The following is a 23,530-nucleotide window of genomic DNA, read 5'->3' as shown; positions in this document are numbered from 1 at the left end:
TGGGATGTGTGAGGAAACAGGAGTGCCCGGAGAAAACCCACGCAGGCACGGGGAGAACATGCAAGCTCCTCACAGGTCGGGCCGGGATTGAACCCTGGACTTCAGAACTGTGAGGCCAATGCTTTACAGCTGCTCCACTGTGCTGCACTAGTTCTCTTTGTTTGAATGAAGCACTCTTGTCTTTCTCTTTTGATTGTGGTGGACAGGAAAAAAAAATAATGAAATCAAAAAATTTCCTTCACAGAATACAGTTTCACTCGTCAGTAAAAAACATGAAACGCAAAGGCTTGACTTACTTTGCTACAAGCTAATGACTTTCAATAAACCCAAACCTTTAGATGGGGTTGCAACTCAGAAACCAGCAATTGATTTACAATAAGATTCAAAACGGTCAAAAGAGAGCACGGAGCTCAGACGTCTTGCTATGATTTCCTGGACCACTACATTACGAGATGACAATTACTACAGGCGGTCCTTGCTTTATGACACAACGACATACAATATTGCAGGGTTATAAATGGTGCCAAAATAACTTTGTTGAGCTGCGTAAGAATACACTGTCATGTGGCACAAAAAGCTATGCTCAATTACCGCCGGTTGTTCTTAGTTTTTCATTTTATTATTTTATATTTATGGCCTACAAGTCTTCTTCATGGGGATATATTATGTAATTATGATTTTAGAATAGCATTAGCATAGCAGTTTGTGACTAGTTCACGGGTCAACAACCTATAGTTCCAGAGACACATGTAGCACTTTCATCATTTTGGTATGGCTCGCTGTTGACTTTGAAATTCCACTTAGACATTGCTGAGTCAAACAGGAAAAAAAAAAACAAAAAACAAAAACAGGAACTCAATAGTTTTGTGTATGTAAACTTTTGACCCGAAGAAAATATAACATTCTCTTGCTAATTATTGTGGAATTTAACAAAAGTAAATAATTTGGGTGATCCTGACTGACCTGAAAAGAGAGCTTTAGTATGATTTGACTTCAGACAGTGAGACCAAAAATAAAAATCTGTGTGTGCAGATAGATAGATGGCTAGATAGATAGATAGATAGATAATCATACATGTATAATCACATCCATTCATAACCAATGTGGGTTGAGTGTCTTGCTGAGGGAGACAATGACGGCATGCTGGGGGGCAGCGACGCGCCGGTTTGAAGGCATACTCATATTAATCATGCATGAAAAGCGTACTCACAGTTGCATTTGATTGATTCTTATGGTGTAAAAGTAATTATGATTTTGCCATAGCCTTCCAGTAGGTGAGTGGCACACGGGTACAAATTCAGGTTACGTCGACACCATAGGAAACAACTCGGTCGTAAAGTTAGGACCTCCTCTACTGTAAATCAAGACTGGGTAACATGTGACCTGTGGGCTATGTGTGACATACTACAGTGCAGTACTGCCTGAGAGTGAAAGAGTTTTTGCTGCCGTAAACACAAGGGCAGATGGCAGTTACCGCTATTCGCGGTCAAAGGCCACCTTTTCCTTCGCTAAAACTCGGCATCCAAGTCCCCCCCCCCCCCTTAAACTCGTGTTTAAATGCCCACACGAAGACTGTGGTACTCCCCCCTCCGCCAAAAGGCAGGTCAAACCAAGTTCACGAACGTTGCCGGCGTCACAATGCTTGCATTCCAGCAACAGTACACACTAAAACACGGACATATATTTGTGCGTGGCTCCCTCAACTTCGACCCAAAACAAATAGTCGCTGGCCTTTACATTCCTGAGAATGAACGTGACGGCGAAAGGACAGACGGGAAAAGAGAAGAGAACTTCAAACTGAGACCTACGGTGCAGTAGCTGAGGCTTCCCACATGCTCCACGCTCACAGGCGAGTACACGCTCCCTCCGCCCACTTCTCCCTCCCTCCCCCCCCCCCCCCCCCGAAGGTCCCGCCTCTTCCGCTTCAACCGCCTGACATCCTGTTTACCACTGACCCTTGCTTTCTCCTCCCCCTCCTCCCGTCCAACCTTTCTTATCTGTCGGGCCTCCCACCAGAGGAGCTGATGGGCTGAGTGCAAACAGGCAGACAACTTGACACCGTGCGGGAAGGGAGGGTTTCGCAAGAGGGGCGGTGTTTCACACCGTGTGCGTGTGTCTAGTGTAGCTGGTTTTAGTTCGAGTGCGATTAAGACAGCCTATCACAGCATTGCTTACAGAAAGTGCCGTTTCTATAGGGCGACGCAGTGGTTGCGTGCAAAACCTGCACGTTGTGTTACGCCGGCACTGGGTGTCGTGTTTCAGGGCCGACCGCGGCCGCCCAACCTCCCCCACCCCCGCCGCCGCCCTTCCCCAGCTCATACGCTCGGATCGTTCGTTCCCTGCGAGTTATATAAACCTCGGTGAGGTCACGGAGCGGCGAAGCTCGCGTGACGCACGAGGGAGCGCGCGCGCACTCGGTCTCAGTCACCCAAAGCCACGGCAAGGAGGACGAGTGGTGCACCTGCATAGTGTTGGCCTTGCAGTACTCGTGAGCAGATACTAAATTGTGGTAATAACACTGAATGATACCAGTGTATTAAGATGGATACTTTAATTTCAGTTACTCCTTTCCTGTAAACAGTGCTGCAGATGTGCAGACATGGGGTTTCTTTCGCCATTTACAATGTTAGTAATTTTATAACTCAAAAACACAAATCATACACATTATACATTTGAAATGTTCTACAATGAAACAACAAATTGAACTGTCAACAGTATACATGGCACGGCTGGTCCTTATGTTAAAGGGGAAATCCAATGGGTCATGTAATATGTACTCCATTTTGACAATGTGATGTTGAATCCTCTCATTTTATAGTGGTTTGAGAAGATTTTTAATCGAAAATTGAGAATTTTCTGGGGTGCTGCCTTTTTCGGAGTCACAAGATTTATGTGACGTGTAAGGTGCCGCAACAAAGGCTCGATTACATTGTGCCCACCGCTCATTTCTCAGATTTATCGGAGGCCGCGAGTCGAGCTTCGGGGTCCGGCGGAGGCTGTTCGCCGAAGCTCGGCTTGCGACCCGCCACCGGAGCTTGCTCATCAGACTCCGCGTCATTCCCATCCGAAGAACCATCCGCGGCTGCCGGCCCGGAGCCCTTAGTTTACGTACTTACATCCCGCGCGTAGGCCTCCGAGTAGTCAGACTCTGGCGTCATTCCGCCTGAAGAACCATCCGAATATTCAACATTATTTACAGCCACAGGTTCAAACCTGTATGAAAGTATTCCTCCGTCTTCCAGATCAACCGATAAAGTTATTTCTTCATCAGATGAGGATACAGTAAATGCGAGAAATCAGAGCTGGGCACAATGTAATTGAGCCTTTGGTGTGGCACTTACACTTCACATCCGCGCACATAAGTCATGCGACTCGCGAAAATGGCAGCGCCCCAGAAAATTCTTGTCAATAAAAATCTTCTCAAAACACTATTAAATGAGAGAGGATTCAACATCATATTGTCAAAATAGAGTACATATGACATGACCTATTAGATACATTGTTTATGCAAAGCACTGGATTTCCCCCCAAAGAGTAATGTCGCATCCCCTCTAAGTAGTATCTTTGGGATCACTTTTAGAACCTTCCCTCACTTGATTCTAAAACACAGGCTGAGGGTTGCAACCTGTCATGTGATTGTCCAGTGACTTGTCACTTTCATAATCATGGCGTCTGAAGGAGGCCACACACCGAGCAACGCCGCCGAACCAGACTGAACTGTCGCGCAGTGTGCACAGTTTGCTGACTATTTTCATGTATATAGGGTTATATATTTGTTTTGCTGCAATTCATATTGTGTAGTGTACTAGTGCTTGAAAAAGCAAAGCTTGTGACTGGAATATACACGACTGGACATACATGCCAGGTATGTCTAAATGAATGGAACCAGCGAACCTCCTTTCAAATATCCACACACCCTGCTTCTTCCTTTACTCTTTATCTTTTTAATGGTTTAAGGAATCTAAATAAATGTAATAAAGTGCAAGAAAAATTAGCATCAAACACCTTTACAGGCTTTCCGGTAATCCACTTGTGAATTGCTCATGATCGGGGGTTAGCAGGTCTACATGATAGTTTTTAGTCCACTCTGGTTTGACTGCAACACACAGTGTGTGGCAGGCTTAAAGCAGCTTTTGTTCTGTGGTTGACTGAGGAGGTGCGGGCATTTTTATTCATACTGACAGAAGATGAAATATAGAAAGATGGAAGACGCAACAAGAAATGACTGTCACCATGCATCCATTTTCTTTGTCACTTATCCTCACGAGGGTCGCGGGGAATCCTGGAGCCTATCCCTGCAGTCAACGGGCAGGAGGCGGGGTACACCCTAAACTGGTTGCCAGCCTATCGCAGGGAACAATGAGACAAACAGCTGCACTCACAATCACAATTGTCCAATTAATGTTGCATGTTTTTAGAATGTGGGAGGAAACCGGAGTGCCTGGAGGAAGCCCACACAGGCAGGGGGAGAACATGCAAACTCCACACAGGCAGGTTCGGGATTGAACCCGGGACCTCAGAACTGCGAGGCCAACACTTTACCAGCTGAGCCACTGTGCCGCCACTGCCAGAAGATGAAATATAGAAAGATGGAAGATTCAACAAGAAACAAGTGTGACCGACCATCCATCCATCCATCCATCCATCCATTTTCTTAGCCAATTATCCTCACGAGGGTTGCGGGTGTGCTGGAGCCTATCCCAGCTGTCAACGGGCAGGAGGCAGGGTACACCCTAAACTGGTTGCCAGCCAATCGCAGGGCACACAGAGTCAGACAAGCATTCGCACTCTTTACAATCACACCTCGGGGCAATTTAGAATGTCCAATTAATGTTGCGTGTTTTGGGGGATATGGGAAGAAACCGGAATGCCCGGAGAAAACCCACGCAGGTACGGGGAGAATATACAAACTCCACACAGGCGGGTTGAACCCGGGACCTCAGAACTGTAAGGCCAATGCTTTTCTAGCTGATCCAACGTGGCGCACAAACGAGCATCACCTTGTTCTTAATTAAACTTGTCACTCTTTTAATAGTCTGTAAAGGGGTTAAAAAAAAAAAAATAAATCACCAAATACAGAGAGTAAATTGTTAAGTTGGCAGGACTGACTGTGCTTTTGTAAACTGGACCCCCCCCCTCTCTGTTCGCAGCCATGTTGTAAGTATAAGCAGTTCTCGTCAAATTGGAATATATAACCCTATTATATATATATATATATATAATATATATATATATATATATATATATATATAAATACTTCACCATTAGGAGCTAAGCCACAACAACAGGGGCAGGCATTAGCATGTAGATTCATGTTTATTATTTCTAGCTTGTAAATTCGAACGGTACAACATTGTGGCGATGAGTTATGTATCAATAAAAATGCTCCCGACTGGCTCGGTGCCATATGCTTGCCACTTGTGATGATTGATGTATTTATTATATTGTAGACTTGGATGAAACACTTAATGGTATGCCTGTAGTTTATTACCACTATTCATTTATCATTAAGGTATTATTTAGATGAGCTCACTTCTACTTATACTTATTTGTATGGCAAAGATCTGTGCAAAACGTTACTACAAGTCTGTAAAGTTAATACAAGTATTTATGATCGAGACAATTCGTATCCCGGAACAAATGATTGTAAATCCTTTTCACTGCCGTGGAAATGTTCATAAGTAGAATAAAAGGTACGTACACATCTGTCCAAGTGAGCCAAAGATTTTAAATTTTTTTTTTTTAAGTGATCCATTGAGTGGACCCCCCCAGGACAATGACTCAATCTTGAACGCCAGGGGCTCATCACACCTGCGAGCTGACTGTTGCAGCATTTGGTGATCTAATTAGGCGGATTCACTGCGGGGGAGTGGAGAATGGGCTGCGAACTCCCCCACCTCCCCGCCACCCCACAACCATGCCTCGCCTGCTCAGCAAACACGCCACCATCAGCAGGCTCTTCACAAATCAGTGCACACGTTTAGCACAGTCAGCCACCGAGCGTCTACGCGGGGGCCGGACAAAGGGTCCAGTCAAAAGGGTCCGATAAAGGACAAAGACTCCAGCGTCGGCCAGTTGCGCTTGTGAAAGGGTCGCACTTGGACATGCTGCAAAGATCACAGCTTGTGATCGACTCCCGGATACATTGTGCACCCCCGCACCCCCCCACAAAAAAGGAATACACATTCAGTTTGAAATGCGCAGATCATTGATTCATATCCTGTCTTGGGCCTGATACTTTTAACAGTCTCAATGCTAACATGACCATCCATATAGGGGAAGTATCATGAAAAATTAACTTTACTTTGTGTGCATATATAATATTGGCTTGAGATATGAGTTGAAATCATTGTGATCATGCTCATGATTCAAAACACTTTTTTCAAACAATCTTTTCCCACCAAAATGAATGATATGCCATTAATCTGTTCCGGCCATTGCTTGAAAGACAAAATAAATGTGGCTATGTGTATGTTAATGATGGTAACAAAAAGCACCCCATAATATTGTAATTTATAAAAACAGAGTAATGACACGAACAGAATTAAAGTGATTCTCTAATAACGCTTCAAATAGTCTGTGCTGCTTTTTCTGGTGTGCCTACCTTGGCCACCTGGGGGCAGTAAAAGACAGCCATATACTGTTCGTAGAGACATTAACTCTTCACAGCTCATCAGTACGACACTAGTCCTTCACAGAGGATTCAAAAAAAGTCTGTACCACTGATGAAAGGACATTTTTTGTTTGAAACAAACACAGACTGGGGGAATCCAACGTTGAAAACTGAAACATCCATCCATCCATTTTCTGTACCGCTTATCCTCACTAGGGTCATGGGCATGCTGGAGCCTAGCGTAGCTATATTTGGGCACACCCTGAACTGGTCCCCAGCCAATTGCAGTGAAAATCAAAACACCTAAAGCAGGCATGCCTAATGGGTCAATTGATTTGGAACGTGTGAGTGCATACCAAAAAAAGAAAAAAAAAATGATGTCAGCCTATCATCCATTCTGTCGCTCGATTAACGTGTGCCCAATACGTCGATTGCGTCCGTTGAGTCGGTTTGACTAATCATGGCCTTTTCACATAAAGGCGCATTCTAGCGAGCTGGCGAGTTAGCTTATTTACGTCTCTTGCCATTTTCATGCCTATGATACACTCTTGCCCCCCAAGCCCTCAGGTAAACCGCAGGAGGTTGGCTGCTTGAAAAGTAGATCTTGGGGCAAAATAGTTTGGGCACCCCTGATCTAAAGGAATTGTCAAAGAATCAATCAAACTTTGCAAGCGCTTGCAAAATGTAAAACAGACCTCTTTACATTAGTTAAAATATAAAAATATAAAAACTGCCAATTATAAATGGCAAAATGCTAATTATATTTCGGGTGATGACTGCAGAGCTGTCGAAAAAAAAAAAAAACGAAATTCTAAATTTCCTTTTTTAAAATTGGTCAAGAATATTACCAAGGGAAAGTTATTGCAGTACTGTATATTATTTCATTTTATTATTTGAATCTCGTTTAGGTTTGGCTCACATCATCATTTTACTTCCTGTACTTCCGCATCCACCATTGCAAATTTTACACCACAAAACACATTACAAAAAAAGACAGAAACAACAGTAACAAACACCTCACAATTATAACAACACTATGTAGTACAATAAAGAAATAGTTCAAATTTAATTTTTTGCTCAATTTCAACATGTTATAACTATATGATTGTTATTAAATCAAGGCTTCATTATTTGTTATTTTCAAGTTTTTATTGCGTCAACCTAATGGACACATTGGCAGCCAAATTTCTTGTCTTTTAGTATTTCCTGTATCCACTCCTGAAGTTGAAGTTATGCTAATCTCGCCATTGTGAGAGTAAGAGGGTCATTATTATTCAGTCATTACTGTTCCCAGCCGCTTATCCTCACAAGGGTCGCGGGAGTGCTGGAGCCTATCCTAGCTATCATCGGGCAGGAGGCGGGGTACACCCTGAACTGGTTGCAAGCAGATTGCAGGGCACATGGAGACAGACAACAGTCACACTCACAATCACACCTAGGAGCAATTTAGAGTCACCAATGAATGCATGTTTTTGGGATGTGGGAGAAAGCCGGAGTGCCCAGAGAAAACTCATGCGGGCATGGGGAGAACGAAACTCCACACAGGCAACTCTCTACAGCTGTGCCACCTTATATTTATATTGAACTATACATTTCTAATCCCTACTTGATAATACATAGAATATAATATGTTCACTGTTCTCTTCTTATGTGTTCCAAGGGCATTTTCGGTCATGGTAAGCCTTCTGTGCCCACCAACTGTGTTTGCTCGCACATGGGGAGAAAGTTGATGTGAAGGTACATAGTCATACAAAGCGTGTCCAAGTGTTATTTGGGTACTTTGTTTTCATTCTGTTATTGAAGGCATCAAAACAGCGATTGAAAGCAGGTGAAAACCAAAGCCACAAGTTGAAAATCTCTCTGGTCCAGAGCAAAACAATAGATATAGAAAGAGACTTCACGTGGTTGGTAGTGACGCATTTTGGTTTGCTTGGATTTTTTTCCAGTTTAAAATGAAAAAGAACCATTTGGACAGACAAGTTTAACTAATTAATCAACAACTTTGGACCAGAATTACAGGGGGCCCTGTAGAACAGTGCACATATAAGGCATTTCAAGGTTACAAACCAACCAACTAGGTTTTACAACAGTTCAGCGCAAGAAGTCATTCTAACTTTACGCTCTTAGTCTTTGTATGACTTGAAAGACTTTTGCTAGATTTTAAATGTTTTAATGAGGACGTTGTCAAGTAAAAAGACCACATGGCTTGTGTCGAGATTCACGCGAGTGTGCTTAAACTGTGACTGCCCGCCTCTGGAGGTGCCACTGTCAACAGCCTCTGTGGATGCTACTAGGTAGCTCGTAAAGTAAAGATGCAAGATCTGCCTGAAGCCTGTTACAGCCAGCGCAGGCAATCACCAGGCATCTCCCCCACCAACCCCTCATTTATTTTCTCCCACTCATGCTCTTCCTTGCTGTCTCACTCCCTTCCTTTCTTTCCTAAACTATCTTTTTCCATGAGCCACTGCTCTCCTCATCTCCCCTCCCCCCTTCCCAGAGTGCTCTCTTTAACCCCCCCCCCCCTTCTTCCTCCTGCTGCCTTGCCTCGCTCATGCGTGAGTGTGAACTCGCAGCCACTGTGGCAGCTATCACAACAGCGTGCAACCTTCCCCCACACTCCACTCCAGTGTGCTCCTGGCTTGCCCTGACCCACATCTTGATATAGCCCTAAGTATGCTTACAGCTAAGTCCTGAAGACACTCCACTCTTAGCCTAATCAGGCCTGACCTGCTGTCAGTGCATGGGGAAGATAGACAAGGCTGGTTGGACGGACTGTCGTCTTAATCGTCATTTTCTGCAGGTTTTCTCTTACCTTTCCGTCCAAATAAGACTCCCTACTACATCAGTGTGTTTTATCTGGGGATAGCTAGTAAAAGTTCACACGGTCTGTTAGATTGACATCTATTACACCCCATGAAGAGCAGAAATGTTCTTTTAGTGTTAAAGTGGAGAAAATGCCATTTTATGACATTTATCTTCATGGAGGACATTTCAGCAGTTGCCAGGGACATGCAACACCTAAAGTGCTGTGCAAAAAAAAAAAAAAAAAAAAAAAAAAGGGGGGGGGCTGGAATCATATCCCACTATAGGTAATTTTATATCCTAATCAGTGCGCATGAGCAGTGTAGCGCAATATAACAGTCGCCGCTTGAGCACATCATCCCCTGCAACACACTCTCCACACATGACCAACCAAGCCAGACTTGATCCAACAGTTTCATTTGAACTCCAGTTAGACTGAACAAGAAGCAATGAGTCCTGCCTAGAAAATGATACACAAGGAAAATTTAATACAAATTTTTTTGTGTTTGAGTCTTGGACACAACAACAGAGCTAACCATGCACAGTTGGTGCTCAGAGTGATTGACAATTAGGGATGTCCCGATCCAACTTTTTCAATGACGGTCCGACAGATATTGCATCGTTGAGTTTTGGCTGACACTGGTTTGATGAGATATCAGCAATATACATACATACTTATTTTGTAATATGAAATGTTAGAATTGTCTTACAGTAATCAGCAAATAAAAAAGAAAAACGCAGCAGGGTGGGAAACTGGTTAGCACACCTGCCTCACAGTTCTGAGGACTGGCATTCAGACACCGATCCTGTCTGTGTGGAGTCTGCATGTAGTGCCCAGGCCAGCATGGGTTTTCTCTGGGTTCTCCTGTTTCCTCCCACATCTCAAAATCATGCAGGGTACATTAACTGAAAACTAAATTGCCTGTAGGTGTGAATGTTTGTTTGTTTGTTTGTTTGTTTGTTTCTATGTGCACACTGATTGGCTGGCAACAAGATGAGGGTGTACCACTCTTCTTGGCCGAAGACAGCTGGGATAGGCTCCAGCACACCTGCGACCCAAGTGAGGATAAGCAGTAGAGAAAATAGATGGACGGTTGAAAAATAGCCAATACTAATTATACTTTTAATTTGCAAGATAATTCAGTTTCAACTCAGTTATTTTCTTACTGTTAGTGTGGTGGGAACAGCGTTTGGCTTCTCCACGTGGGACTGCATCTGGGCTATAGTTTATTTGCTATTCCTGCTGTGCATATTTTGATGACCTTCGAGTGGCAGTATGGTGCACACGAGACACTAACAAAGGATGATCAAATATTTTTAATAACTCATTTTTCAACTAGTCAGAGTATTGTTATATTGTAATGTTGTATGCATTTGTACAGCGTTTGTGTTCCAATATTCAGTGTTTTGAGAGGTACACGTGTCACAAATTCAATGGTATTTTTCATTCATTAGCTTTGACCGAACGATTTTTATGTGCAAAAACAAAGAAGTCAATCAAAATTGAAGAGTGCAAAAAAATCTGCCAATCTCAGTGATCAGTTGTGCGGTCATTTACTCGCGCTCACATGGCGGGAATGTGTGTGATGACAGCCAGTAAGAGAAGTCAAGTGGTTTGCAAACTGGCTCACCTTAAATCTGTATTGTTATTAAAGATCATGCACTTATGAAACAAACAATAGACTGAAGAATGATAATGTTTACAATCCAAGGTGTCTTCATTATACCTGAGGGGGGAGTTTTTGTATCCTTAAAAATAATTGGTGCTTGTGCACTGTTCTACTTTTCTAAGTTTGTTGCAGTGTTGAGTGGAAAGTGGGCTGTGTGTACTGTATTTTTCTATTGGTACAGTATTTGCCTACTATAGCAATATCACTTTGGGTTAACATTTTGAATATTGTTAAGAGGGACTAATAAAATGTGGAACTATTCTCCATCGTATTGAGTCTGACACTTTAAAAACCGGTTAAAAAAGTTTTTAAATTATAATATATATATATATATATATATATATATATATATATATATATATATATATATATATATATATGACCGGGCTTTAAAATTCCGGCCCCGTCTGTGTGGAGTTTATGTTCTCCCTGTGGTTGAGTGGGTTTTCTCTGGGCACTCCAGTTTCCTCTCACATCCCAAAAAGATCCATTAATTGGGAGTCCCTAAATTGCCAGTAGGTGTGATTGTTGTCTCTCTCTATGTGCCTTGCAATTGGATGGCAACCAGTTCAGGGTGTACCCTGCCTCCTGCCTATTGATAGCTGGGATAGGCTCCAGTACTCTCGAGACCCTTGTGAAGATAAGCGGCAAAGAAAATGGATGGATTGATTGAGATCGGATAATCTCAATCATTATGAACATATCAATTGCTGATGGGTTTTTGCCCACCCCTGTGTGGAGTTTGCATGTTCTCCCTGCATATGTGTGGGTTTTCTCTGGGTACTCAGGGTTTCCTCCTTTATTCCCAAAACATGCATGGTAAATTGATTGAAAAATTGTCCAAAGGTGTGAATGTGATTGTGAAAGGTTTGGATGTATGCGTCCTGAGATAGGCTGGTGACCATTTCAAGGTGCACCCCACCTCTGGACCAAAGTCAGATGAAATATGTGCCAGCTAAACGACGACCCTAGTGAAGGTCAGCAGTTCAGAAAATGAATGAATGAATGTTTGGATGGATGGATGGATGGTTGAGTCACCATGTCATCAATGGAACAGTCAAAACCCTACAATAAAAACTGCAGGTAATTTATGGACAAGTGGGAGGAAAACGTATGTGAACCACTTGTAATTTCTCAAATTTCTGCATAAATTGGTCATAAAATGTGGTATGATCACCTAAACCATAGACTGTCTGCTTAAACTAACAGCACAAGAACAACAACTAGTATATCTTTCTATATTTATAAAGGAGCAATGATAAGTCGACAATTAATAGATAAATCAATATATAATGATTTTTTTGATAATGAAGTAGTTGTTTAGAGACCTTTTTTATTTATCATTTAATTTACTGTAAAAAAATCCTTTGAATATCAGGCTCTTAACAGTACCCAAAAAATGTAAGTTTTTGAACATTGGGGCCCAGCCTGTGCATCACAAAACTATGCTATCCTTTAAAAAAAAAAAAAGTGTTACCTCTTCTTCCTTTTGTCCAACAGGTGTTTGTGTCCTGTGCTCGGGTCCCCATGCCTGGTTAGAATCCACCCAGGAGCAGTTAGATTGATCTGGTTGGCTGAGCGCGGCCTCCAGCTGAGGCAGGAAGTCAGGCAGGAGGTCGGGAGGCTCTAACCCTGCCAAATGTTCATCCTGAGCCTCTGATGCCAAGAGATTGTCCCCTAGGGACGGGTATCCATTAGTGTTGATGTCTCCACAGTGCTGAGGCTGCTCAGAGGGTAAGTGGTGGGCCACGCTCGGGTAGCAGCTCATTGATTCCCCAAATATCTCGGACAACTTGTTGTTTCCTCGTGTTTCTCCGCGACAGCGTAAAGCCCGGAAATGACATTCCTCGGCCTGGTTAACTGATGAGGATGGAAACTGACATGCCGCCCCTGAGAGCTTGGGCAGAGCTGCCACATGGGGAGTGGTGGTAGCGGTGGGTCGAGCTGCCGCCGACACAGACGACAAAGACGGCCGACTGAGACTGTCCATTTCTGGCTCTCCAGGGTAGGATGGGAACTGAGCAGCTTGGTAAGTGTTGATAGAGCTCACAGAGTAAGTGGGCAGTGAGCGAACCAAAGATGACGAATCCATGGGTTGGTTATTTTCAGCCATTCGTAATCCACAGGAGAAGCTACGTGGTTGTTGCTGCTGCAAGCAGGACCCCGGCAGAAGGTCAGTTTGACTTGGCACGAGCGCTGAATGAAACCTTGTTCCTACCGCAGTTAGCTGGTGTTGGTCCTGCTGTGGACTCTGGGGAACCTGATGCTGGCTGCGAGGCTGCCTCCCCTGGTGAAAGGCAAAACTGTGATGATGCCGTTGCTCCAAAGATATGGCTTGAAAGTTCATTTGTTGATGCTCATTCTGGTTAAATATCTGTTGTGGGTGGTTTTGTCGTTGCTGCACACGCATTCTGTACTGCTGCGGATGATGCGTTTGTTGCTGTCTGACGATTTGCTGGTTGTACAGTTGCTGCTGTTGTTGCTGCTGTTGCTGGGACAAGGGATGATACATTTGACCAGTCTGGTCCTGATTCCCCCACATTGGGCTGCTATTATTGAAGAACAACCCATTGGCCTGAGGTAGTTGGCTCACAGGTGCGTCATGGTACTCGCCCTGTTGCCCTGCTGCCATGCCACCAGTACCCCTAGTACTACAAAACGATTGCCCAATGGAATTCTGTGTCTTAATTCCAATGTAATGTCCCATCTGCTGACTGTAAGTGGGGATGGCTTGCTGGGTGGATGTAGAAGACACAGGCAGCATCATGTCTTGGTTCTTCCCTGGGGCGAGAGGCTCCACTTGGATGGGCTCAAAGTCAGGGCCAAGACTGAGCTCATCAACAAATGATGGAGCTGAGGGGAAGCCGTCAACATCCACCCCTTCCAGACCTCCACCAAAGAGGTTGGGGTCATCAAAAAAATCCATCTCAGAGCTGTGGCGGTTGCCGGAGGTTGGTGAAGTTTACTGGAACCACGCTGGGTCCGATGAACCGCAGTGGTCAAAGGGCAATGGCATCATATCATGAATCTGTAAAAACAGGGGGACACAAAAACAGATCAGAAAAACAGTATCCATACACCTACGGCTGTACTATTTATTGAATTTTAATCCTGATTGCGATTTTGGTTGCCACGTTTAAATGAGCCTTATTGTCTGCAATTTTTTTACGCTTACAATGCACACACTGCTGCATGTGAAAAGTGCTTGAATTGGACCAGTCGCCACAACTTGGTCAGCCAGCCCCCAGGGGGCAAATATACGGTTAGGGCTTCATTAAGGGATAAATCTGTGCTCCGTGGACAACTTCAAATTAAAAACGGGAACATTGCATAGATGTCCAACGGGGTACCTCTTTTGACGAACATTTCTAGTAACGAAAAATTCAGGTTACAAAACGTCTCCTCGGAAAAATATTGTCTATCGCTACAAACGAAAATTCAGGATTCAAAAGGAAAAAATATGCGCCGCTATTCGTAGCCGCAAAATTTCATTGAATGTAAACATCCTGTATCTTGGTTTGTGTGGCGCGATTGAGCTGCTTTCCCACTCAAGTGAATCCCACGCTAGTGCTTTCCACACGCTTTGTCACTCGCTAGCACACTTTGGTAAAGTACAAGTTTTTTGTTTGTATTTTCTACAAGTTCAAAAATCTGTCTTCGCATTGGGCCCCATCAAACTTTAGATAGTGGAATTAAATTGTGTGGATGCGTACATCCGTACGTATGTTTTCTCTCGGCTGTCAAATGTTTGCCTCCTACGTCCCCCACGATGCCTTTTGCTTGTCACGCACCCTTCTCTTCGTATAGTTGCCAACGCAAAACATAAATGAACATAATTTTTGTTGTTCTTTCCATTATGTACTTAGAATACTTATTTTCGGCAGGAGAAATGGATTAGGCGATTTACATGTAACAAGCACTTCCACTTACGAAATGTTCACGTTACGAAACGACTTCTGGAACGAATTCATTTTGTAAGCAGATGTACCACTGTCATTTTTCAAGTTTTTAACTTTAAAGTTGTCACTTTCAGCACGTTGGAATCACGGTTAGACACTATAATCATTGTAGATTTCAGATTTTCGGCTTGCCCAAAACCTACCTAAAGTAAATAAATGGGGAAATAGCCAATGTTAAGTTCTTTGCAGTTTGTGTCACTATATTGATGGGGATTTTTAAATGAAAAGTCAGTTCTTACAGCCTTATTTTATTGCATTTTACCATATCAGTTTCCATTAAGTTGCAATTTGTGATTGGGCATTGGAATAACATTTACTCAGTTAGCCCTTGGAAAAGTAAAATTTCGGAGGGGATTTTTTTCATTATCAATCATTAAGTCCTATGAAAAGATTCATTTTGCACGGAAAACTTACATACTGTTTGTTGAAAAGTAGTGCAATGAAAAGGATTTCTCTAAACAAGAATAACAGACTGTCATTTTCATATTTATCAAAATAATTGTGATTTATCATTTTGGCGGCGGCATGGTAGCGCAGCTGTAGAGCATTGGACTCACAGTTCTGAGGACTGAGGTTCAAAGCCTAATCCCGCCTGTGTGGAGTTTTCATGTTCTCCCGTGCTTGCTTGGGGTTTTCTCTGGGGACTCCGGTTTCCTCCCACATCCCCAAATCATGCATTAATTGGAGACTCTAAATTGCCCCTAGGTGTGTTTGTGAGTGCGACTGTTGTCTGTCTCCATGTGCACTGTGATTGGTTGGCAACCAGTTTGTCGGGTGTACCACACCTCTTGCCCGAAGATAGCTGGGATAGGCTCCAGCACTCCCGCAACTATCGTGCACTTTCATAAAAAGGGGGGTTTCGGGCTTTGCCATACATCCATATCCTTAATACTGTATGTTCCTGGTAACTTTGTCAGCAGTCAGTCTTTGCGTGGGGATGTGAATTTTGCTCAAGTTAGCCACGCATGCGAATAAAAACTGTCAGCATTAAAAGCCCTGCCTGATAAAAGTAAAAAAATGAGCACACTCATTCTTCTGTGCGTGAATGGTGTGAGTGGTTTAGTTTCTCCCCTGCTTCAATTTGTCACAGGCACATTAGGGACGAGAAGGCCTGATGCAGTTTGGCATCTTGGCAGCAGATTACCACAATTTAGGTTTAAATGTCACTGTGACCTGCAATTCACATTAGCTCTCACAGCTAGCTATGGTCTTCATCAATGCAAGAGCTGTTGACTCCAGTTTGGTTGAGTTACACTGACCGGTGCCTTAGCTGCCTTGGCCAAGGGCCGTAAATATTTATTTGGAGGCCCAAGGCGAACACAAGCCCCCCTCCATTATCAATCCAAGTATTGCATTTCAATTCATTTCTGACACGAGTTACATAATGTAGACCACTTTTTACTGCTTACGAAATCCATTATCTTAAACCAGTTCAGGGTGTAACCCCATACCCGCATCCCTGCTGCCTAAAGATAGCTGGGATAGGGTACAGCCCTCCCCGTATTCTATGGGGATAAGCACCTGAGGAAATTGATGGAAGGATGGGTATTTCCCAGCAGTGATTATGAATGTGAATGCTTATTAACGAGGGATGGAATTTGAGAAAATTCAATTTCCTCAACTACCTTGATAAAGTACTTAAAATCCTTCTTGGGGTTTATTACACAACAAAAGAGTCAACACTTTTCCTGTAAGTGATAAGAACAAATCAACATTTAATATATTTTACCATTTCAAATGCTTTTATATCTTGGTGATGAACTATCACACATCACTCACCCCTTTAGCTCTACTGTACACTCTGACTGCAGTGCTACTGGAAATGGCAAAAGCACCATTATACAGTTTTACATGTTTCAAAGGATTGATGTTAATAAATCAGTCAGTATTGACAGAAGGTTTTCTTATTCCAGAATCAAAATTCGTTTATTTCCTTTGTTAATGAAAGTTACATTCACAACAAGGAATTTTTCTCAGTCCAGTAGTGCAATTTGACGCATACTGTAGCTGGTACAAATGGAAAAAAGAAAACGAAAAACGCAAATATAAAAACACTGAGAAAGAAGGAAAGCAATGTGCAATAAGCATCAAGTTTAATTGTTATGTTTTAATTGGTGAATCCAGTTTATATTGTGTTTAGGAGTCTAGCAGCCGAAGGGAAGACACTTATGTGGTGAGACGTTCTGGTCCGGATGGACTGTAGCCTCCTGCGTAAGGGAAGAGGGTCCAATAGGCTGTGTTCAGGGTGTGTGGGGTCAACTGTAATCCGCCCTGTATCCCCGCGTGGCCTGGAGACATACAAATCGTGGATGGGTGGGAGCCTGCAGCCGATCACCTCAACAGCTTGTAGAGTGCACTCGGTGTCTGTGCCCGTCCATAGAAGTGGCACCAACATACGACATGGAGGAGGGGGTGAGGATGGACTCAATAATAGCCATGTGGAACTACACCAATATCTTGACTGGCGTCTTAAATTTCCTGTGCTGTCGAAAGAATATCCTCTGCTGAGGGTTCCCATTTGCGGTCCTGGGTAATGGTGGTGCCCAGGAAGTGTAAGGAATTAACAATGAAGATGGGAAAATCTCTGAGGTCGAGGGGACACTGTGGGGATGTCCATGATCTCCTAAGATTTCTGGGTGTTGATCTCCAATTTGTTGGTGTTGCACCAGGACACCAGCCGGCCTACCTCCCTCCTGTAGGCAGACTCACCGTCCGAGATGAGCCCGGTGAGGATGGGGTCGTTCACAATCTTGATGAACAGATTGGATTTTTACAACTCAATTGTAAAATAAAGATTTGTTCATATCAATTTATTATAACATTTAGGCGTGACCAACACAACCAAAGTTAATTGGGGGCATCGAATGTCATGTTGGTCCTATAGAATCATTTATTTCTTCATTTTTTTTTTTAATAATACTGAAAATCGACCCCCCCCCCCCCCACACACACACACACACACAAAATTCCACTGAATCGTAATGAAACTGTTCAGACATAGTGCTGATTAATGACTTGGTAGTTCAAATTGAGCTTTAAGGGAATCAGGATTTTTCGGGCTAATGACCGATCAGCAAGTTTTACAAAAAAATAAATAAATAAAAAATCCTGGAGCAATGATTATTTAAATGACCTGTTCATTTACAGTATATAATTGTGTACTTAATTGTTCTAAAAAATATTACAATTTTTTTTTCATCTATATAACCAGGGGTTGTGGGTTCGTATCCCACTGGGGCCTCCACTCCCTGAGAAGGGTTGCGTCAGGAAGGGCATCCGGCGTAAAAATTGTGCCAAACATATGTGCGTTCATCTGAGATGACACGCTGTGGCGACCCCGAAAGGGACAAACCGAAAGAAACTTACTATTGCAGTGAGGCATATTGACAGAAATAATTAGATGGCAGTTACTACATACAGCAATTAATGTATCTATCTTTTGAAATTTTTGTTTGTTGGTGTGCCGTGAGATTTTGCAATTGAACAATGTGTGCCTTGGCTCCAAAAAGGTTTGAACTCCCTGCTATGACCAGATCATGTGTTCAACAGAATGGCATTATGTTTACAGATAACCACGAGCGTTACCACTAGCTTGCTAGGGTACGTAACGTTTTGTTGCCTGCTTGCGGGCTGCATCGTATTAAAAGTATGTGAACATACTTCAAAAAAGCCCTTACATGAAAGTCCTCTCCTGTCCTGAGCACCATTGACCACCAACACAACTTTTCTTTCCCCCATTTTCTTCTTATAATACAGTCAGAGCAATACACATGTGTTGTTATCCCCACAGTGACGACTATCTGGTCGCATTTGAGTTGACCAGATAAAACCCGAGTGATCGTAAAAAATGGGATGTGGTGGGATCGGAATACAAGATTTTATTGCAGTCTAACATAGTGAAATCGCGAAAAAGCAAATTTGCCTTGTAGTCTGATCAGCACATTACGCGTCGTCTTGTCTCAGCCGTCTTGTCCCTCCCATTGTACCGTTTTTTTTTTTTTTAAATAACTTTATCGGCCATGAGATATGTATAGTCATTTGTCCAATGACAAAAAAGCCTCTATATATACACTACTATATAAAAAAAAAATAGCTTTTGGATTCAGATGTACTGTGCACGGCAGCAACACAAGGTAGAAGTCTTTCTCGGAGCCGGTAGATCGCCGAATGATGACGTTAAAACCAGTCCGCCAATCAACGGTCAGTTCTGATCAGGGCGATAAAATTACTGTAAAGTCTCATTACAATTGGCCCAACATCATTAAAAGCGTATAGGCATTCCAGTGGCAAGAACTGGATAAGTGTTGCTAAAGGGTTACCCGCATAAATTCACATGATGTTGAAGCTAACTATATACTAGTGTGGCTGTGAGATTTTTATGCTGTTTGTCCACATTTTGTAAGAGTTTTCACAACCCAATAAAGCTTGTGCACGTGACCATTTTTACGGCGCCATATTACCGGTCAAAATGAGCTGCTCGACATTGTACCGGAGGAGAATATTTACAATGCCCGAGACCTGTTGGTTGTCACAACAGACGAGACAGATATTCAGAGATCATTCTATAGCAGATCAGAAAAGATCGATGGATTTCAGCAATTAAACATGATGGATGGTCCCCAACCATATATACACACCTGTTTAGCGATCACTTCATTTAGGTAGGAATTATTCTTAATTTCAAATTACCAAGTATTTATAATGCCAAACTGACTCATTTGAGAACAATGCGTATTACAAAAAACAAAATTAACCGTCTGTCGCAGAGGTTTACAGAGTTTGACGTGTGGCACCAATACGCTTCTGTGTATGGAGAAGTTCACTCCCTGTCATCTTTTATTTTTACAATCATAGTTGACGAATGAGAGTTTGTGTAAAACCAGTTGTCATTTATTTAAATATTGGTATTTCTATTCAAAAAACCTGCGTGGGTCCATCGCTATGTGGGATTTATTCTTGATCGTGAACAGATCCAGCAATGAAGTATTTGTATGCGTCCAGACTTTTCTACACTTTCAAACTTTTCCGTGTTAATCTCGACAACTTACTCACCAGATACATGTGTATATCCAGTTGTCTAAAACAAGCGGAAACGAATTAACAATCAAATTTCTTATCGGCAAAAACATTGACTTCGGCATTAAATATGGGTCCTCTATGCCAAGTGTCTCTCATTTTTCCACGTACCTTTGTTTATTATCACCTTCTAGATGTTTAACGGTATCAGACAAAACCCTGGATGTCGTACTTTCTTTTCATCTCAACAGAATTAACTTTCAACAAAGCTTTGTTTGAATGGCAATATGGCGAGGTTTATGACGTGCACGATGCACGAGCACTATACAAACCCTTCTAGTCAATCACAGGACTAAGTCAAACAGTTATATGCACAGTCACATATAGGGGCAATCGAGAATAGAGTTTCTTTCGGCTTGTCCCATTTGGGGTCAAGTCAACCCGAGAATCTTTTTTGGGAGTCCAGGAGAATGTTTAAAGTTTTTTTTTTTTTGGGCTCATTTGGGTAACTCTTTCCCTAAGTCAGGGTTGCAGTGACCATTTGCCAAAGTAGAACAGAACTACTTTGTTGCTTCACAAGCAGGCACATACTATATTTTCAAAGGAAAATACAGTACCCCCATCCTCTATCTACTTTTCTCATCCAGTCTTTCAGTGAAACATGCTAGTTGATTAGTAGATTTCCATAATGGCCCTCCATGCGGCGTTAAAACGAAGCACTCTAAAGCCACGTAATAGCTAGGTCAGGAACTCCGTGCTGTCAATTATCTATCAGCAAGCTTTTCATGTGTGTAGCAAAAGCAGCTGGCGAGAGCCAACTGCCAGGCATCGGCAGCAGGTGCTTCTTCGTGCAACCCCTCTTATGCCCCCACCCCTCAAAGATCCCTCCTCCCAATCCCACACACCATACATAACCTTTTCCAAACTCGACAGCCAACAGAGCTGTCGCACAGGACGCACAGGGAGGCGATGACAGCTGATAGAATTTCAACAGCCCAGGAACAGAGGCAGAAGAGGTCCATTGAGGTCGTGCGTTTGGGTTTCCAGACCACTGGAAGATGCCAGAGGCCAGCGAATGTGTCATGGTTGTGCCCAATTGTTGTATGCCAAACTCAAGGAGATGCTTTCAAAATCATTATGTTTAAATTCAGTTTTTTTAAGAATGTAAGGTAGGAAATTTGCATGAATGTAAGACATGAAGTTTACGCAATATGTATCAATAAAGAATTACATGGTAAAACCACAGCTACCACGCAAATGATCATTCATACAGCCATCCATTTTCTACAGTTGAGGACCTAGCTCAGCTAGCTTTGGGCTGGATGAAGGGTACACCCTGGACTGGTCATCTGTAGGATTGAGCATCGAAACTAAGCGGTTTCCATACAGTACAGCTGAAAACTACCCATTCAAGTTCATGAGTTTTGTGTCATTTAACAGTTTACACTCTGACTCGCCTTCTTATGTGACATGATGGAACCATAAGATTGATGCTGCAAACTGGGGTCTGCTATCATTTAATTTGAAGCAGTAATCAAAGCACCCGTAGGTGTGGCTTTATTTTGCTAAAAAAGACCAACATTCTGAAACAAAAGTCAGAATATAATTGTGCATAAAGTGAAAACAGAGGAGAGTTAAAGTTTGGAGAACTGGCATTTTTAGCGGCATGGGCGAGCGTACTTTTCTAAAAATTGACACCTGTCAAAGGAGAGCAAGATGAACCAGTGTGCGCAGTGTGACAAACTCAGTTCAGGAGTAAATTGAAACACTTGAAAGTGGCGGCTCTTTGCTGAGCCTACCCATGGGAAGAGAAACTGATGTGGGGCAGTGTTATGTCAATTAGTTGCACCGTGAAGTCGCAATCCCACCTCATCAAAGACGTTTATTTATTTTCGAGGGTCGCAGGCTTGCCAAAGCCTTTCCCAGGTGACTCCAGGCGAGAGGTGGGGTACAACCTAAACTGGTCGCTAACTAATTACAAGGCACATATAAACAACTAACTATTTACACACACACCTACAGGAAATTTTAATTAACATACCAAGCTTGTTTTGGGGATGTGAGAGGAAAACTGGTATTCGACAATTAAGCACCTCACAAAAGACAGGTTCTAATTTCACACCTGAAGACTTGAAAGGTATTTGAAAAACCCCAATACAAACCAACTTTACACAAGTTTACACTTTATACAATTATTCACAAGTTACGTTCAACCTACATTTAATTGAATACACTACAAAGACGATATTTAATATTTAAACTGATGAGCTTTGTTTAAAGCAAATAATCATTAATTTAGAATATATGGCTCACACTCGAAAAAAAAGCTGGGATAGATGGCAAAAAGACTTAGAAAGTTCAGGAATGCTCATCAAAGACCTGTTTGGAAGATCCCATGGGTGGTATCAAGTGGGTGCAATGTTTGGGTATAAAAGGAGCTTCCCTGAATTCCTCAGGTATTCCCAAGCAAAGATGGGGTGAGGTTTACCACTTTGTCAACAAGTGCGAGAGAAAATAGTCAGACATTTTAAGGGGAATTTTCCCGAATATACAATTGCAAGGAATTTAGAGATTTCATCATCTACAGTCCGTAATATCAAAAGGTTCAGAAAATCTGGAGAAGTCACTACATGTAAGGAGCGAGGCTGAAAACCAACATTGAAGGCCTGCGACCCTTGATCCCTCAGGCATCACTGTATCAAAAACTGGCATCAATGTGTAAAGGATATCACCACATGGGTTCAGGGACACTTCAGAAAACCAATGTCAGTAAATACAGTTCGGGGCTACATCCATAAGTGCAACTTAAAACTACTATCCAACCCAAAAGCCATTTGTCAACACTCAAAAATGCCACCGGCTTCTCTGAGCCCTGAGTTCAAAGATGGACTGATGCAAAGTGGACTAGTGTTCTGTAGTCAGAGAAGTCCACATTTCAAATTATTTTGGGAAATTGTGGACATGGTGTTCTCCGGGCCAAAGAGGAAAAGAACCACACAAAGTTCAAAAGCCAGCATCGGTGATGGTATGGGGCTGTATCAGTGCCAACGGTATGAGTAACTTGCATATCTGTGAAGGCACCATTATGTTGAAAGGTACATACAGGTTTTGGAGAAACGTGTTGCCATCCAAGCAACATCTTTTTCATAGATGCCGGTGCTTATTTCGGCAAGACAATGCAAAACCACGTACAGTACATGTTACAACAGTGTGGCTTCGTACTAAAACTGTGGGTACTAGACTGTCATGCCTGAAGTCCAGACCTGTCTCCCATTGAAAATGTGTAGCGCATTATGAAGCGTAATATACGACAACAGAGACCCTAAACTGTTGAACAGCTGAAGAGGCAAATTAAGCACGATTGGGAAAGAATTCCACCTACAAAGATTCAGCAATTAGTGTCCTCATTTCCTAAACATTTATTGAATGATATTTTTTTAAAAAAAAAAAAAGGTAATGTAAAACTGTGG

The 23,530-nt window shown here is 42.6% G+C and overlaps 1 protein-coding gene across 5 annotated transcripts in view; it reads right to left on the bottom strand.

Annotated features, from left to right (window-relative positions):
- The window catches only part of chd9 (chromodomain helicase DNA binding protein 9), a 111,289-nt gene that overhangs the window by 83,871 nt on the left and 3,888 nt on the right, over window positions 1-23,530 (bottom strand). For 4 of the 5 annotated variants that reach the window (XM_061814650.1, XM_061814649.1, XM_061814651.1 and 1 more), the window contains exon 2: window positions 12,563-14,113. In XM_061814650.1, coding sequence (XP_061670634.1) covers window positions 12,563-14,011 — 1,449 coding nt within the window. In that variant the 5' untranslated portion in view covers window positions 14,012-14,113. Of the gene's footprint in view, window positions 1-1,808; window positions 1,884-12,562; window positions 14,114-23,530 lie in introns of those variants that run through there. The other variant, XM_061814655.1, reaches the window with a different exon arrangement.

The sequence above is a fragment of the Syngnathoides biaculeatus genome, chromosome 3 (genome assembly GCF_019802595.1).
Source record: "Syngnathoides biaculeatus isolate LvHL_M chromosome 3, ASM1980259v1, whole genome shotgun sequence".
Taxonomy (NCBI): domain Eukaryota; kingdom Metazoa; phylum Chordata; class Actinopteri; order Syngnathiformes; family Syngnathidae; genus Syngnathoides; species Syngnathoides biaculeatus.
The sequence above is the reverse complement of the archived record's forward strand: the minus strand, read 5'-3'. Positions and strand labels throughout refer to the sequence as shown.